A 19757-nucleotide genomic window follows, 5' to 3' on the forward strand; every position below is an offset into this window, starting at 1 on the left:
ATGAATGGCCACTTGAGGCTTGCTCTAAACTTACCGTGTTTCCTGTAATAGTGACGAGGGCCTTTTTTGCTCAGCCGCCCAAAATACCTGGCCATTATTGGAGGGGGACTTTTATTAGAGGGAGGACTTTTTTTTTCTCTCTCATTTTAGCAGCTACATCATACACACAACAGCAGCCCGGCAGGATTAAACATGTTAAAGGTGGTCAGAATGGACGAACGAATAAAAAAATTGACGGCAACTTAAATGGCCACAGCAGACATAGCATAGGTCAATATACAGTTGTTTCGCAACTTCCTCTGGTGTATTTCTTTCTGCATAATTCAAAATCTTCTTCTTCTGTTTTGAGAGTGTTTCGTTGAAAATCTGGGTTCATGTGTCACTTCAAATGTAGCTACTGCCACCTGTTGGCACCTGTGTGTTACTACATCTGTAATTGGCAGGCTAGCACAGCCGGCCTGTATTTGAGGCTGTATTTGTTCATGTTAACTGCCCATGGCCTTTATAAGAGACCTGGGTATTAATTAAATAACGGCCACTATTGAGGAAATACGGTAATTCAATTTCCATAGTACTTTCATGTAAAAATATGTAACTTTACAGAAGAAATGTGTTCACAGCCTGTTTTAACTAGACCTAAAGCCAAACACTTGTATTAAATAACATGAGAGAGGGAAAAAAATGTTTAATTTCTTCATAAGTCATACGAAATGTATCCCTATGAACAGCTTGTAACTTTTTTTGGGAAAATACATTCCAAAACATCTCATGTCTCTGAACCCACAGGGGCTCAGAGATTTTCCTATGCATTAATTCCCTGTTAAATCCGAACTTCTGGTCAGAACTTTTGCGGGGAAATGTGTTAAATATTCAGCACTGCAGGTGGAGGGTAGTTAAAATTCTATAATTCCATAGCACATACTCTTTTATCTTTATCAGAGGACGTGCAGTGTTTTTAACACTAACTTTCCTGTCTCCTTGACTGTCAGCCTGTCCGTTATCTCTCTATCAGCAAGTAGACTTAATCCGGGCATGAGCTAATATTATGCATCCCATTTAATGTGTGATCTTGTGAAAGTAATGCATAATGTTCGGAGCATTGCGGGCTACGTATAGCGAACTCTGCCAGTGAAGTTATGTCTGGTTCTTTTCTCTTTATCTCTCTGTCAGCTACAGAATGTCTCTCTGCTAAATCTATATTATGCATGCAGGGAGAACGCCTAAACAGCGGTCTCCGTGGTAACCCAAAACACATCCATCATCATCACCATGACAACCAGGGATAGAGATGTCAATCAGCGCTGTCCCGAGGGAATCTGGGTAAAGTCTATGCATTCACATCTGCACATCCGAGCACAGCTGTACAACACACACACACACACACGCACGCACACAGACACACACACGTGCAGAGTCAAAATGATGCACACAGACACACACACGTGCAGAGTCAAAATGATGCACACAGACACACGTTTACAACAAAGTCAAACAGGCACACACCGACTGTGTTGTCTAGGATATTTAGGATATTTGATCAGCTGTGAGATTATGCACAACGTCATGCACATAAAACACAGATCCATCAAAAACTGGTGCAAACAGACACTTTGCAACGAGAGGGCCTTTGAGCAGATGGCTAAAAAAGACAAAGGTAGGCATCACACAATTTCAAAAGTGTCACTTCCTTTAAGCTTGTGCTGGTAACATCTGACCACTTTCTCTGTGTCCAAATTGTTTGTCAAGTCAGGTTTAATTACACTGCCACATACAGGAACAAAATGATGGTGCAACAGTCTGCCTCGAGCCCTGCCGCGCTGCTGATTTGTAACGTACCACAAATAAAATGCAGACAAAAGCAAAAGCTGCGCACTGAATCTCCACAACTAACGCTCTCTCACTCACTGTTTTTCTCTCTGGAGGGGAAGAGTAATAAAGTTTTGCCCGTTCACCGCTTCCTCTTCGTTTCTCACAGACATGTCCTGGCCATAACCCCCCCACCCTCCCCGTCTCTCTTTTGCTCACTCTATCGCTACAGTATCTCAGCCGTGCTTTCTCACCATCCCGCCTTCTCTCTCAGATTAAACTGTCTATCCTGCTGTCCCCCCTTGAAATCCCCTGTTACACACCACCTCGGGCTGTGAGCGAGCGCGCATGTGTGTGTGTGCGCATGAGCCAGACACACTAGCTGAGCATTAACCTGTCAAAGTATCAAGAGACGGAAAAGGGGGGAGGAAGGCAGCAAAGAGAAACAGAAGCAGGGGACGAGTGATGTAGACAAAGTTGGGCCAGCAGACATAGAACTCTACTCATGTTGCTGGGTAGGGGAGGTGGTTCTGTTCCCATGGTAACGTTTCCTCTACTGTATCCACACATACAGTGTCCCTGTAACACGCACAGTCGCAAAAGCGCGTTTGTGCAGACGCGGTGTGTTTCGTCACGACCCTGATGCAGGCCACGACTTGAAATGTGTCGGTCAAATAAAGTTGTTCTATTTACTACAAGAGACGCTGGAGTATGGATCTTTCTCCAATAATTACTAATAACAGGAGTGAGTAACACCTCCACTTGATAAACACATATGATACGGAAACACAGATGACACCAAGTATAATTAATGTGTTGCTGTAACACAGGGGTCTTCAACGTTTTGCAGGTCAAGGATTCCCTTATCCCTTTACTAAAATATGTTGGATTCATGTTAAAGAAATGTAAATGTGTGCAGGAAAACAAAAAAAATATTAAAAAAAATATGTATAAAAATGTATATATTGCTGTTGAAGAACTATGAAAGGGCAAGTGTGAAAATGAGACAAGATAAACAGATGCATTACTCTTCAAGTTTCACTTTTACAAAAGGGAAAGGCCCTTAATGAGGGAAACCCCTATTCAGTTTGGATTAGTGCTAATTCCCATGGAAGATTTACCAAAAACATAACATGAGGAGACCTTTCTATCCTCAGATAGAAGGGTACGAGGTTAGCAAGAGTCCTCCTATATCTGGACTCATGTGTTAATCACATTTGTGAAGTATGCAAATTTTCATTTAACTGATCTTTCAATCTCCAAACAACTGAACGGCTTTAGCAAATCTCTCCTGTGACAATGTAATTAGAGATTTGGTATAAACAGCAGCTTCATTGTGTCCTCGTGGCAGCCATGACTATTGTCCTATTGTCTGTGTAAGAAAAACTGATTCGCTTGTCACAGCAGCCATGTGTATATTACAGATGTGACTAAGCAGCCGTGACTAATCTCAAATTCTTAATTCCCTTCAACAACTACCGAAGTGCATTTACACCGTTTGCACTTAAACGCGCACGCATCTGGATTGCACAAGTGTATACAATAGCAGGGAGGACAACAGTGAGGTGTCGGAGGAAGCGGATGCATGTAAGCGACCTTCGAGTAACAATAGGCTTGCGTGTTCCGCCATTGTAGCTGCCAACGGTGCAGCCGCAGCCAAGTAAATTGAGCCTGTGAGCGACACGTGGTCAAGAGCATTAAGAGCGAAAATGATAAAATGGATGTAATGTGCAGTTGGAGAGCGCAGACATGGTGGCTGTGTGCACAACCCCTGGGAAGGTAACATAGCTCACTTTGTTGAGGTCACGCAGCAAATTTGAACAATTTCCAGAGAGAAACAAGAAGGTCCAAACTGCACTGAGGTATGTGTGAATTATTAGACCAATAAGGTTTCAAATAGGCCAAGTTTTAAGTTTCTGATCGTCAAGGTGGATGTATTTTCTTTATTTCTGCTGAGATACATTTGTGTTTATTCCAAAAGTAAAACTGAGCTAAAAGGAGAACGTTTAAGATATAAGTAGCTTGTAGTTAAGGGCAGAGAGGTAAAGAAAGAGCAAAGGGAGTTGGTTACACAAGAGAAGCAGCACTGGGGAGAAGAAGAAACCTGCTGTCCTAAAAATCCATGGCAGCGTTGGCCACAAGCCTCCACACACACACACACAAACACACACACACACAATTTGAACATCCTGAATCGTTTAGTGGCTAAATGAGCCCCTGCTGACTACAGCACTGCCACTATAGTGTGTGTGTGTCTACATGTCTGCATGTGTCTGGGTGCGTCAGAGCGTGAAAGAAAGTTTTGTGTGCGTGTGTGAGCGTGTGTGCGTGCGTGCGTATTTATGCATATGAGTGTGTCTACGGTGATTGTGTTATGGTGCGCCAGGCTGTGTTTGTGTGTGTTTGTGCGTGCGCAGTGCAGCGTCAGCACACTAACAAGGGAAAGAAGCCATCACGATAAATCCATTTTTAAACCAGTGACACTACACTGAACTAAAGTACAAGTGACATAAACCTTCTGTAGCCTTTCAGAAACCTCGCCCTCCGCCGCAAACATATGTGTGGGCAGTGAATAATTCAGGGGCTGGGAGTGAAACAAGCATGGCGATTCAATTAAAAGGATCTCCCTTTAGTTTAAAGGGCAAACTTTAAAACAGATCGTGAGTTATGCTAGTTTTCGACACTGGGAGGATCAGCGCAAACCTGCAAAGTTGATAAATCATCACTAGAAGAGTTTTGTCAAGCTTTGAGAGATGTGGCAAGCTGACAAAAAAACAGTTTTCCTGAGGTCACAATAACCTATCACAGGACCACCTTGGTCCTGACAGAGGTATTTTACAATAATGGGATGAATGGACATAAGGAGGAACAACATATTGTCTCCACCCTCATCTGGCAAGACACAGCAAACAGCTAGGGCGCATAGCTATGGCTCTAAGACATTCCAAAATATATGTAAATGCATGGTGTGTGCTCAAGTATAAATAGGATTTGGTGCTTCACAGTAGCCAAATCTGAAAAGAGATTATTTCTGCAAGATATATTTTACTCCGGAGTGTGGATAAATGAGTGCTGTGGACAGGGGGAAAAAAGTGAGATGTGAGCTCATGTACTCGCAAATGAAACAGGGTAATGGATCACTGTTGTCCTTATCCTTGAGGTGTGAGGAGGAAACGTTCTTTCGAGGCTGCATTAGCTCCTAACGCTTTTTAGCCGACTCGCTTCGGGTCGGCTGCTCCCGATCACCGCATCCGAATTGAGTGTGATGGCGAAGCGTGCATTTTTTGCCGGATGGTGTAATCGCGTTGTCGAGATTTCACGCTGAGCTGCGTTTCGCGCGACGTAAGCTGGCATTTAGGTACCTACTCGGAATGATCTGTCACTGAGAAACTCGGAGGAAGACGGAGGTTTCACTAGAACTTCAGGAACCTGTTACTTGGAATTCGACCAGAATTCCCTACAGCTCTATCAATTTTTGAATAATTTCACACCAACACGGGTTATCATAATTGGTGTTTCTATTATTTTGCGAGTGAGACCATTAGCCATTATATCAATTACATTCCCTTACAGAGCATCTACAGTACTTTGTACCATTTAAACAATAACATGTTCCCTACAGATAAACTACAAAACTTTTACAAGGACACCACAGTGGCACCACCAACATCTATGGGTGTATAATAGTTAAATAAATAACCGTATATCTGTTGATCACATTTTTCCAAACTGTGACGCAGTGTAAGTTTTGCAGCACTGATGCTTACACAAGCAAGAATTTTCACTTCGATGAATACATTCATAAGTTGTAATAATAAATTAATAGTGTCTTAGTGAAATCTTCTCTGGCACCAGAGGCTGTGAAACTGCAGATCTTCATAAATTTTGTCAGCTCAGTGATCCAATGTCCTGGCAAGTTAGTGTAGTGAAGCCACAGCAGGACAAGGCCCCAAATGCAACGTCTGATTTATTTATTTATTTATTTTTTAATCTGTGACTTTCTTAACTGGGAGTCCTTTAATAGGCCTAAGATTACTCAAATATTAACGAAAAATACTTCGAAGTTGGGCTCGCAGCACACGGAGGAGAAGAGGTTGAGGGCTGGACAATAAACTGGCATTTAAATGGCAACAACACCATGACCTGTGATGCGATGCTGTTCAGTTACAATGTTTAGAGGTGTTTTAGGGACACGATGGCGAGGCCACTCGAGCCGCGTCGCACATAAAGAATCTCGTAGAACCGTGCGGCAAATATTAACAGGGAAAACGGCACAGAGGTTACGGAGAGAGACGAAAAACTAAGTCACATGACTTAGCCCGGATGAGGGTCACGGTAGAAGGTGCAGAGGTGTCCGTCTTATTTGAGGAAACATTAGGCATTCAGGGTACTCGCAGATGAGCTGCGAGAGCAGCGTTAAATGTCAGTGTTAACTAAAGTTTAGGCAGCAGCCGTCCTCAGCAATAATGAGGGGAGAGGAGGGGAGAGGAGAGGAGTGGAGTGGAGAGGAGAGCTACAGTGTCTGCAGAGCAAAAAAAAAAAAAAAAGGAGGGGAAGAGGAGGGGAAAGAGGGGAAGAGGAGTAGCAAGGATTGAGTAGGTCTGCAGAGGAGAGATAAGAGTACTTCAAGTGTCACTACAAGACTGGTACATTGATCTAAGAGAGAGAGTTGATTCATTACCGTGAACTGTGTTTCAAATAAAAATTTAAACGCCACTCTATTATATCCTAACTGCAACATACAGCCAACTGCGTGCCGTATAAAAAAAAACAACACACGGGGGTTAAAATAATGAAGACTTATACATACTCTACGTTTTTTGGCGTCCCAGTGGTGCTGCCACTCTAGTTTCTAGCCCTGAGCCATCAGAAAGTTCAGTACCTGTCAAGCAGCTGACATCGGCCACGGCCACATCGCAAATGTTCCGTTGCTTTTTTTTCCTCTCTCTTTTCCTTGACGCGGTATCGAAATGAATAAAATGCCAAAACTGTTTCTAAAATGTCCACCTTCACAGCAAAAAAAAAAAACTTCAAACATACTGCTGCTAGTACTGCTACACGATTTCAACATTGTCAGCCAAAACTGTCTGAAAGTAAAAGCCTCTGCCTCATCTGCAGTAGCATGCTGATTTCATTAGTTTTTTAAGGAATAAAGTATATGGCTTTAAATTTTAAACAGTTTAGTTGCTGTCTCAGTAATTGCACTTCGGGATGTCAACACACAAGGGTGTATTACAAAACGAAATCCCTACACTACAGTCAGCAGAGAGGGATTAGGAGTACGGTCAGACTAAACCTGGGAATATGTGTGTGTGTGCGCGCGTACAGTGAAGTAAGGTAAGGCAGGCTACTGTGTTATCAAATGGGTCCTTTTTTTTTTTCTTTCGCATTGGTGGCCACATATGGGTCTGGATTATCTTGGGTTTACCTGGAAATGCACTGTATACAGTTTGTCTGTGTGTGTGTGTGTGTGTGTGTGTGTGTGTGTGTGTGTGTGTGTGTGTGTGTGTGTGTGTGTGTTGCACTGTCCGTATGCCAGTATGCTTGTGTGCATGAGCGCATGCATGTGCAGTCTCCAGCTGCTTGGATCAGCAGAGCTTGACATCCACAGGGAACCATTAGCAAGATAATAATGAGACCATGGAGATGCTGGGGAGGTGTGTGTGTGTGTGTGTGTGTGTGTGTGTGTGTGTGTGTGAGAGAGAGATTGTGAGATTGTGAAGGAAAAAGGAACAGAGAGACAGGGAGAGGGACATTTTTTTTTCCAACAAAGAATTAGGGTTGTCGTGAGGTGAGCTAAGCTTGATTAATTCTATACATCCATTCCGATGGAAGTTTCTCCTTGTCACTGATTCATTTGATCACTCAAAATTATGTCAAAAGCCGCGCTTTTCAAGGAAAGAACTTTCCCGCTGTGTTTCGTTTGCAGGTGCGTCGAGCTCACGTGAGAGGGAAATTATTTTAATCATTTTCCAATTAAGTCCCAGCTTGGAAAATAAGAACCAGGACTTTAAGGACGGGGCGTGCAGCTGGGAACATTTCAGATCCCTCAAACGCTCACAGTCAATCTCTACAATGGCTTGTTAAATGTGTTTGCTCACTAGTATCTCAGGCGATGTGAATCCACTCGGCTGCTGCTGCTCGTCTCTTTTCAAGAAGAGACTCAAGGACCCCACACGCTTAGTAGTAAATCACAAGCAGCGTCGGCGTAGCTTTAAGCTCCACCATGTTTGCTTTTGTTGCACTGATGCATGTAGGTCACGGTATACGGCACTGATGTATAGTTCCCCGCATCCCTGCCACCTACTGGACTGGAGTGGAGCAGACTGAAATATAATCACACATTAAATGTTGTAACTCCGAGGCAATTTTTCTTTCTGTCCTTTTTTATGTGACTTGATCTAATTAGTTGAACTGAAAGGAATGAGAAGAAGCTACTCAATTAATATTTATTTAGTACAGGATAATCACACCTACACCGTGAACCTTATGTATTCAACTGCAGGCATTTATACAGGCGACTAATTTGACAAGGTCATTACACTGAGCTGTTGAATGAGTTTCTTTTATTGATATTCTCGTGTCTTAATGATCATTCTGTCAAAGTGAATCACTGCAGGAGTGCTGGAACTCTTTGATACTCTTTGATACTTTGTACTTACACACAGTGTAAGTACAAAAACTCGAGTGCGTGCGATGCATCATGTCTGAATGTACGTGTATCGTGTCTGATTCAATGTGAGCGGTTAGCTTGAAAGTCCTGCGCTAGAAGGGAGAGTGCGTTTGTGCGTAAACCTGAATAAACACCGTAATCTGTAGAAGCTCGATTGAACTTGATCAAAATATTTGGCGCACACAAACACGCACTTTCGAGGTACGTCAAGCTGGTATTGCTCCCTGGCTCCCGCTCTGTGCGATGCGTGAAATGACATTACATGTGTTTATCAGGCATATCATGCAGGATTGTTTAGTGGGTGGATTTGTTCAGTATATATGTGAATTTCACTCATTGTATGTTCACTATTTAAATTGTTAAAGAAACATCATGACCCTAAAAGTGTCACCATACGGGAAGATAAGCCAACCGTATGATTAAGGGTAATGCCTCCATGCCTTCATTATACGGATGTAGCTGCCGATATTAAAATCTACCGTAATGCTGGTTTAAGAGAAAAAAATCCAACTGCCACTCACTAAAGCAAGTAGCACAATGTAAATCAAAATGAAAAGAGGAGAAAATAAGCAGAAGAATAGAAAGTGGAACAAAGCATAAAATCATGCTAGCTCCAAACTAACACTGTCATAAAAAATAATACTACAAGCGTGACAATCTCACCATCTCCCCGAGCAACAATTGAAGTCAGCCTTGGGCAAAACACACACACACACACACACACACACACACACACACACACACACACACACACACACACACACACACACACACACACACACACACACACACCATCAAAAACACACAGTCATGAGTGCTTGTCAGAGGCAGTCACTCACACACCCAAACAGTCTTAAAGCAAATAGGGAAAGTCGTTTAAAGTTTAAGTGGAAGTCAAACAACCAACTTCAGCAGAGTTTCAAAGTACTGACTCTGGCAGATTCTCATTGGAAAAGGAACACCTTCTATAAGCTCATGCTGACGAGAAAGTCTAAATAGCATAATCACTTGCTTAGCACCTGGTTTTTATGTGTTTTCAAGTGACAGGGGTATGCACTCTGTGATGCAGCATTTTGCAGCAGCAGTTTAATATTTGATACATAGAAACACCACCGACCGTTCTTTGAAAATGTTTTCCAGGACGGAGAAAAAGAAATTGCTGCTGCACATCTGGATGTTATTATCGAACAAAATGAATAAATAAATAAAAGGAGATAGTATAATATATAGTGTGATTTAGTTTAATTCGTTATCTCTGTACACATTACGTATAATACAAAATAAACACAGCAGCACTTCAGAAGGAGTTAACTGTCAATAGAAATTAGATGGTTATTACCTGCACATACCTTGTACACCTTGACAATACAGTGTCCTAATTAGAATAAAGCTTGCTAATTTCACCACGTAATTAGCATACAGGTAGTATGTATGGGATCTACTGATACTCAACCACTTCTTTCTTTTCTTTCTTTCTTCCCTTGAATGGACGCTTAATCTGTATTTTAATTTATCACTGTCAAAAAAATTAACGTGTCTGCAAATGTCAGATTATGTTACACATGGCTTAAATTATCCGTCAAACTACTTAAAATTAAAAAGTTAAACGAGACACTGACAGACACTATTGCCAGCGGGACTTAAGCCCAAAGGGGAGCGTTATGAACTAAACATGCTTTGTTCTTCTCTTTCTTCAGACTTAAGTAACTTTCTGAACGATGGATGAAGTGTTTTGGTTTTACCTTTTCAAAGTCTTGGCGTGTCATTCCTCGTGTAAGTGACTCCACGGGCTACTCACAAAGGCGCTGGTGCTTATTGTGAAGCGAATTTGCCCCTTGCTTCATTCATGTAAATAAGATGACTGGACTGATTTGGAGTCTGTTTAATTCAGCACAAACTGCAGATTCAGCAAAAGTGCACACGTGAGGTTGTAGCTGACAACGCATATCTCACTGCGTGTTTCCAGAAATCCCTCTTATGTTTCTTTCCATATTCACGTGTTATTAAAACACCAAACTGGCATATATTAGAAAACTTCTACGGACACTGTTTTCCTTTGTTGTTTAAGAAACTACCTTTGTACTCTGGTACAAAATGTTCTTAATGTAAAGTGACAAAATGTGAAAGGAAAATGTGTTTTTTTAAAAAAAAAAACATTAATAAATACCTTGATGTATTTTTAATAGCATTTTTGTGTTTTAATGGCGTAATTAATTTATTTGAGTCATTTATTTAATTTCTGCTTTGGCACTTCCATTACTCCTTATGAACAACTTGTTTAAACCTTTTATCCCTCGAAGGCATACCTTTGGGCTGTAATTACATAAGGCAGATGAGGGAACACAGTAAAATTGATTTGCTTGTAAACTTTACAGTAGAGTTCATAAATGTCTCACTTATGAAATTTTAACAATTTGAAGACATCGCGAAGCATATGCTTTGAATTCGTTAACACTTCTCAGGGTAGACTTGCAAATCTTGTATAATCTATAGAGGGACGGCTGCCAAAGACAGATGAGTCAGCATAGTAATCGCTAATCACAGCGGCACGCTTGTAGAGAGTGTAACATGGAAATTATGCGAACCAAAGATGTATAGGACATCCATCAGATCCTGGAAGTGAAGGCACTCCAGCTTAATTGATATTTTCCAGGAGAGTGCGTTTTTGAGATCTTCTGGGTTTTTAAGTTGAAGAAGACCTGACGACTACTTGTGCATATAAAGCAGCGGGTGGTTGTATCCTGAGCGGCTGCGTCTTATTCTAGTTCTGACTCAGACAGCCCCTCTGCACGCTAAACGTGTGTCATTAACAGCCTCCAGTATCACGAACTAAACATGTAACCCATCTGAAAAGCTGCTATGTTACTATAAGAATAAATGTGTTCAGACCAAACGGTTCTGGGTACTCCCTGAGGACAGGTTCTCACTGTGGAGCTCCACCAAAAATGTTGTTTTTGGAGTCAGGCTACAAGTAAGAACCCCTAAATTCCCCCTTGAAGGCGAACAGTAAGAGCTGCTGTCATGGCAGCGCAAGTGTTTTTGTAAAGCGGTTGCCAGTGTGGTGTATTTTATGAATCACTGTAAACTTAATGGCCGTACTCTCACGTCATTTCAAGTTAATTTTGATAAAAGATAAAAAGATTAAATTAATTAATCTGTAAGAATTATTCTTAATGTTTGTACTTTGAACAAATAAAAGGGACAAATACATGTTTCATTATACATGCATCTGGTTTTAGTCACTGTAACTGTGACATAGCACAAACTCCTTCAAACAAAGCAGCATTGCCTTAAAATCATAGGTCCCTAGGGGTCTGCGGAGGTACTGCAGGGGCGGTAACAAAACCTTTGGTTGATTAGACATTTTTTATATATATATCTCAAAAATAAAAAAATGAAAAAATACCCACAAATTTAAATTTCTTTCAATACACATTGATATGAATCCAACATAGTTTAGTAAAGGGATACGAGATAGCTTAATATTAAATGCAAAATGATAATAATAGTGTATATTGATAAATAGCACTAGTTTAATATAGAACACATATAATAGGTAGGGGTCCCTATCAGTTTGGGGGTCTTGGCCTGAAAAACTTTGAAGACTCCTGCCTTAAATAATTTCTGTGAAGCAGAAAGTTATATAGACCTTTTTCAGATAAAAAAACATTTAATTTGATCTCTCACACCCTATAAGACTTAAGTGAAGATACATGCAAAAGCTTTAGAGCCATAACCCCCATTAGTTACTTTTCACAGCAGGAATAAAATAATAATAAAAAAATACAACACTCGAGTGCTCGATCAGACTGCACCTGAATTAGTACCACGAGCCCAACAAATAATCCCTATACTTCTGCAAGCACACAAAAATATGCACACAAACAGCAGCAGCAGCAGCCTCAATCACGTTATGCTGACTACACACACACAAACAAACACACACTCATTTCATTTCCGCTTCTAAGCCAGTCTAATTTCAAGTTTTGTCAGAGCACATTATTACTTTTTCAATTCCAACAATAACCCCTACTTCCTCTGCTCCCGCCTCCTCCCCGTCTCTCTCTCACCCCCCACGCTTGTTCCCATTTGCGTAGCACATCTCCCTCTCCCTCCCTTTCAAACGGTCTTATTGTGACTTGAAGATATTATTCACGGCGTATTACGGCAAACATGCGCGGGATCAATCACAGTTTCTCCTAAATTCCCACATACATTTTCTCTCTCATTTCTGTAAAGAGATATAAACACTATACACAATGATGCACTCCTCTCATATCACCCCCGTCCAAAACGCCAACCCATGAATATTCATAAGCTTATTCTTTATCTCTGAGATCATGATGATTATTTTTTTTTCTTCTCAGGGCCAGGTCTATGCATGTGTGTGAGTATAGCTGTGCGACGGTGGATGCCTCGAATGCTTAAGAATATTTCCGTACTGTAAATAATTCCGCATTGACTTACACACTCACACATAAATGCACAGATGCACTCAGCGATCTGCACGCTGGCACATGATGTACACACTTTACATGGTTTTCTCCAGCATTAGTGCTGCTGGGTGGTATGTTTCCCCATTATATTTAGCTTATGGCACTACATAACATACGTGCAAGTGTACCAGATCAGCACACTTCATGGCTCAATTTCAAAATCATGTTTGAAAGACTGGCTCTGCGGTCGCTACAGTTACACACGTCAAGAGAAGTTTATTTCTACATCTAAAAGTCACATACAGTGACTCAGTGGCCGTGCAGGGCCACATCCAGCAGCTATTAAATAATCACTACAAACGCACAAAACTGAGTGATATTAATTCTAGTTGAAATAATTGCTCACTAAAAACAGAGAGGTTTAAGTGTAATAAAGAGAGCACTGATGAATAAGAATCAGAGTGTCACCTACACTTCCTTTCTACTAATATTATAGTTAACTCAATGGCAACCATAAAATGCGCTATTCCTGACAACTATTCCTATTTAAAGCCCCAGTGCCTCTCGAAATTAGTTAATCGTACAAACCAGAGGGGGATGCTTGATTGTAGTAGTTCATTTTTATAGCTTGGCTTGATTATTTGAAACTCAGGGCTTTTAACGGAGTAAATATACAGGGTCTGTTAACCTTAGCAATGAGTTCAATGTTGAGCTGGCAAACTGTTCCGTTTAACCATTTAACTGCAACATCACCTGAGAACAAGGGAACCTCAGACTGATCAGTGCACGATGGAAAACAGGTCATATTTAACTGGGGTCAGGAAAGCACTTCTAAACCTCCTAAATCTGGGTCAGTTTTTGGATGAACAGCTTTTCAGGTTATCTGCAGACCTCGTTAAAAATGCACATTGTGTATAAAGAGGAAGGAAATAAAGGTGGGGAGCTGGAAAACAAACGTCCTTAAATAGCAGCAGCACCATAAGATTATATTTTCTAATCTAACAGAATAATCATTGCATTGTCATCACACTGTTTTAATGCTTCAAATCACTAAAAAATAAACATTGGGTATAAACCGATCATGACGTCACCCATTGGATTCTGAACCTTGAATATGAAGCCCAGAGTGGGCGGAGCCTTTAGTCACCATGTTAGATGAGCTTTACTCCGCCCTCACTCAGATACTCCAAATATGGACAGAGATAAAGCAGCCTGGAAGTCAGACCTGGCAACCTCCAGGTCTGAATGATGAAGCCCATGTCAAAGTACAAAAAATTGCAGTTCATCAAGTGGTCGCCTGAGGTTGGCTCCAAAAGGGAGCAAATCCCCATAGACTCCCATGTTAAAAAGCCCAAATTTACAGCAATATTAAACATGTTTACAGCCTGGTATAAAAAATGGCTTTGGTCTCAATAGTTTATTTCAATATTCAGGACAACTGTACGGGGATGAATTTTTTTCTAAGTCATTTGTTTATTTTTTTATTAAGGTTTAAGATTATGCATAATTAAGTGTGTTCCTACTTAGTTAACAGGTAGCAGAGAGTTGGGTGGGCGGGTCTCAACGTCTGACACAATGTCCATATTTGGAATACCTGTGTGTGGGCGGAGCAAAGCTCATCCAACATGGCGACCACTTCAGGCTTCATTTCCGATGTTCAGAATCCAATGGGTGACTTCACGACAGGTTTGTCCATAGTATATACAGTCGATGGGTGAGACCCCCGCACCTAACTCTCTGCTAAATGTTTGCTCAGGCTACAGCCTGTCACTCAAAGCAGGAACGGCCTTAATCAATGCAGAATTTTAAACCTTAATAAGAAATAACCGAATGACTTCGAAAGAATTCGACCCCCATACAGTTGCCATGAACAGTGAAATGAACTATTGAGACCAGAATCATTCTTTAATCATATAGCAATGCAAACAGATATCAAAATCTTACTATTTTTGAATGATAAACAACTTAATACTATACAGTATACTCTCCCTGGTATTCTGTTTATGACTGATGCATGACAAAGCAGTGAGTTCTGCAGCTAGCTCTACGTTCATGTAGTTTTATGAATAAAGGGACAAAGCTAACAACACACACACACACACATGAACACATAGAGAGAGAGAGAGAAAAAAGAAAGTGTGAGAGCTAGAGAGAGAAGGAGAGAGCATATTTCCGGTGATATTGCTAAAAGCACTGCATTTCAAGTCATTTGATTGCACAGCTGAATAATTGATAGAAAGCTATTACGGCTGGTATGAATGCCTCTAGGTGTCACCACACATACACACAAGCAGAAACAGTTTGCTGCTATGTTTGTGTGTGTGTGTATGTTTTTTTGTGTGGGTTTATGTTTCCCGACGTGATGTGTGCAAGTGAAAGTGGGTGTAAATAGTTGTGTATATGTGTGTGCGCGCGTGTTTCCGAGTTGGTGTGAACGCATTAGTAGCTTAGCTCCTCTTAGCCTTTCTGACAGAGTGACAGAGACATTGCTAATCCAGCACTGACAAGTTGCCATTTCCCCTGCTTCCCTCTCACTCCCTCTCATTCCTCTCCACCCCTTCTTCCATTCCCTAGACAGAAATTACACTTCGCTGCACAGCGACGCATGTGGTGCAACAATTTAGCACACAGTTGCACGTGTTGGACTGGTTTTACCTGTTGTGCAGAAAAAGGCAAGGCTAATAGGGAAGACCAAAATCTTTACCCTAAATTTTTGAGATTTCACAAATTTCCATCTCAATTTTTCATTTATTCTACTTTTAAGGTGTTTTAACTGATTTAGCTTTTGTCTTCTGTCAAAATTAACTAGTGAGATGACATTTTATTAATACAATCTTACAATAATAAGCAGCAATATTATATAGGATCCTCTGAGCTCCTATAGCACTTCCCAAAATGTATGCAGCCCGAAATGCCCAGAAATCAATGTGATCCATAGTATGTGGATCCAGATGCTTCTGAAGATTGGTAGATACGGGCTCCTTGTCTGCATTGGTGTGATTAGTTTAAAATTCCCTGCTGTTTTTTTCTGATATCTCAGCTGACAACAGTAAACTCATACTGGTTCTCTAAATCAGTAACCGCCAGTCAATATCCAATGTGTTCCCCACCACTTCCTTCATGTCCTCCAGGAGCTGATCCCTGTGTCGTGCAGAAACTGTTTATCTACTACAAAGAGGCCTTCTATCAAAGAGAAAAAGAAAAAAAAAAAAGTATAACCCGGCCAGAATTCACTGAAGTCACTGCCATCACACATGAGTAGGCGTGAATGCTCCCAGTGTGCGTCTGTGATCCTGAAATTACTACTGCTCGAAGCACAGCCACTACACGAGTTTCCACGAGGCTGATTCTGCAGCAATCTATACTTTGTGGGATTCCAGTGATTGCAAGCAATTACTTTCCTCACAGCGATCGGTGGGATCTCTTACTTATCTCATCTTGTTTATATTGTGCTTGCATCTCTAAAGAGCGCACACACCATACACTGATATCCCTCCAAGTTCAATACTCTGAGCCCGCTCTCTCTCTTCTGGGACGACGGGTCCACTCGGGTCCCTTACGGGGGAGTGTAAGTGGCTTTTCGTATGTGTTAAGCAATGAGGTTCTTCTGGATGGCTGACTCTGTGTTGCTTATCAGACCCACGACCAGAATTCATTCAGGTGGAGCAGCAAAGTTCAGACTTGTAATTAAATCGCAGTGGTTGCGTGTAAGAGGTTCAGGTCACTGGTGGCAGCAGACAAGTCGCTGGAGTAACATAAAGGAAAGTAAACAGTCACTGATAAAAAACAGCCCTGATAAAGAAAGACACATCCTCAACCCAAGTATGATGGTTTTGATACGGTATCTCCGCCTCTGTTGAAATTCTTTAAAAACACATATCCCGAATATCGTTATTATATATTATATTATATTATTATAATATATTATATTTACCCAAGATCCTGAATTTGGACAGTGACCAAAAGGATAAGATCACAGATACAAGCACACGAAGTGAGATTCCTTCATAGGGTTGGAGGATCCAGCCTCAGAGACAGGGTGAAGTACTCAGACATCAGAGGGGAGCTCAGAGTAGAACCGCAGCTCCCCTGCTTCGAAAGGAGTTAACTGAGGAGGTTCGGTCATCTGCCGAGGATGCCTCCAGGGCGCTGCCCTTTTGGAGGATTACCAGCTGGGAGGACACCCCAGGGAAGACCCAGAGTTTGCTGGATGGATTACATATCTCATGTGGCCCAGGAATGGTCTCTTAGGAGGAACCAGAAAATACTGCTCTGGAGAGGAAAGCCTGGAACACCTTGCTTAGCTTGTTGCAACTGCTGCTTTGGATATTATTCACGGCATGAATATGTGATCAATTAGATGGACTAACAGGACGGACCATTGGTCGGTGAACAAAAAAAATATTGATAAAACACTGGATGAAGTCACTTGCATACTTTCTTGTCATGCAGAAAAAAAGACACTGGCATACAATCAGAGTCCATTGGTCGAAACCTGTCAAATATTAAGCCCAATATGCTGCTCCCCTCTCCCGACTTGTTTCTGGGTTGTCCCTCAGCTACTCGGATAAAAATATGTGTGTTTTGGGGCTTTGTTTAGTGAGCTCGCCACACACACGCGTCTGTAAATGGGGGTCAATGAGAGCCTCTGGGACTCCGCCATATGGACAGGCGAAGTAAAACAATGAGCTGTCAGCAGACTGAGGCCTGCATAAGTCTGCAGACTGTTGGTGTAATTCCGGGTAGGTTTAGACAGACTTTAATGATCCACGAGGGACACCGGTTGGTCACAGTAGCTAAGTTGCACATAAAATAAACACCCTTAAAAAACACAAGTAAAAAGAACTATAAAATAAGATGAGGTTAGATTAAAGATTAAGTATTATCTAGAAAATTGTAATCAAAATATGTACAGAATTTGCATTACGAGCACCCTGCTTCATATCAGATATTTAGCTATGGGGTGGTGGTTATGGTGGTATCGTCTAAGTAACATCCACCCGAGTGCGAGGTCCAAAGGTTTCCCAAATGGTCACTGATACCTGTTCACTACACCTGTGAGTGGTTGTAATGTTGTGGCTGATCGGACTTTATGGGGCTGTGTAGTGTCTTTCTTTTGCATGAGTCTATACAGTTATAAAGAAGAGGTGCATCTTTGATTATGAAGTCATGAATAAAACACACACACACACAAAAACCCATCCAGACAAGGATTCTTAGACTTTCACACACACACACAAACACAGTCTGTCTGTCTTTCTGTCTTTCTCACAGACATACGCAGAAATATATGAAGAGCTTTCTTCTAAAATTCCAAAATACATTTTGTTTTAGGAAAACATCACAAAGAGGAAATATCTCCATGTGATAAATCTCTGTGTTATTGCTGACATTCATTTCTAATTTTTAGCATTTGTTTTCATTTTCTCTTCAGAATCAAACTCCTCATATCTAGCTCATGCACACGCTCATACAGGTTTAGTGCGTACCTCGACAGATAGGAGCCGGGAAGTCCCAGACGGCGGTGTTCCCCGCGTTGGTGATGCAGGTGAGCGTGGCGTGGCCGTCCAAGACGTAACCGGGGACGCAGCTGTAGCGCACGCGGTCTCCCACGGCAAAACGGCCGCCGCCGCTCAGCACGGCTTTCGGAGGGACGCCGGGATTTCCACAAGACGTGCTGTGGAGCTCTGCAGAAGAGAACAAAACAGCACAGAGGGAGGGATTTAGGCTTTTGCAATTTCACTTTTTCAATTAACTGTACTAAAATCTATTTACTCCAGCTGAGCCATCACTCAACCAAATAATACACCCAATTCTTGTTCAGCGATGCGTCCCTCTCTGCAACACTTTTGCTGTGTCAACACAGAAAGTGTTTTGGCTCTACTTTTTAGTTGTGCCTCTCGCACACGTCTGACTAAACTGCCTACACGGGCCACATGATTTGCACTTTGCAATTGTGACCTAGTGGATATTTTTATGCCAGTTTCCTAGACTTAACGTGCACATCCGCCGCGATTACGTGCTTCCAATATGCAGGTGAACTGCAGCTCACTACTGTGCCTGAATGCCTCCTGTGTAGTCACAGATGGAGCGTCACAGCTGCTGATGCCTCTCTGCTAATGTGCTGCTCACACTGAGTTACCCACGGAGATAGTCCACAGGTACCGGTGCGCCTGCCATTTGAAAAGGATTTTATGTTCAGAAGAGCAACATGCTTGCATTGTGGCGATGCAGTTTATATACCGACAAATCACTGCAACCTGTTCCTAAATCTCACCCTAAGCCCAGATATAGGGAGGTTCTTAAGTCTGTCATACTTTGTTGTGCATAAGGAAAAATGTTAATGTGCATTTTGCACGGGAAAACACCTGAATCTCAGCCTCAGAGACATCGGATGAGGCATTGTGAAAGAGTCTTAATCACATTTCCGCCTCCAGGTGCGTTCACAGCGCCGTGCCGAATGCATATGTACAACTGAACACATATAAACATCCGCAGACGAAACCACAGCAGAGAGAGTGGGGGGGGTGAGAAGGGGTATTACAAGTCATAAACCGGGAAGTAGATGGGAGCGCAGGGACCAACTCTGCTCCCATTGTTTGAACCTGATTGATACAAGTATGAAACTGCTCAGACAGATACGGAGTTAGGGAGGAGGTGAGAGGGAACCAGGCGGATGGGGTGAGGAGGAGGCGAGAGAAAGGAGAAGCAGAAAGGAGGGGGTCATGGTGCAGAGAGAAGAGCGGAGACGCCCGGCATGATGGATAGATCCACGAAACCACTGAGACAGAGTGAAGAAGGTGAGGCTGGAGAAAGGGATGGGGAAACAGGAATGAAGAGTG

At 41.9% G+C, this 19757-nt stretch overlaps 1 protein-coding gene across 6 annotated transcripts in view; it reads right to left on the reverse strand.

Annotated features, from left to right (window-relative positions):
• Positions 1-19757, reverse strand: part of csmd3b (CUB and Sushi multiple domains 3b) — a 316533-nt gene that overhangs the window by 169395 nt on the left and 127381 nt on the right. For all 6 annotated transcript variants that reach the window (XM_047604800.1, XM_047604799.1, XM_047604798.1 and 3 more), the window contains exon 5: positions 18405-18602. In XM_047604800.1, coding sequence (XP_047460756.1) covers positions 18405-18602 — 198 coding nt within the window. The remainder of the gene's footprint in view (positions 1-18404; positions 18603-19757) is intronic.

This window comes from Mugil cephalus, chromosome 14 (genome assembly GCF_022458985.1).
Source record: "Mugil cephalus isolate CIBA_MC_2020 chromosome 14, CIBA_Mcephalus_1.1, whole genome shotgun sequence".
Taxonomy (NCBI): Eukaryota; Metazoa; Chordata; class Actinopteri; order Mugiliformes; family Mugilidae; genus Mugil; species Mugil cephalus.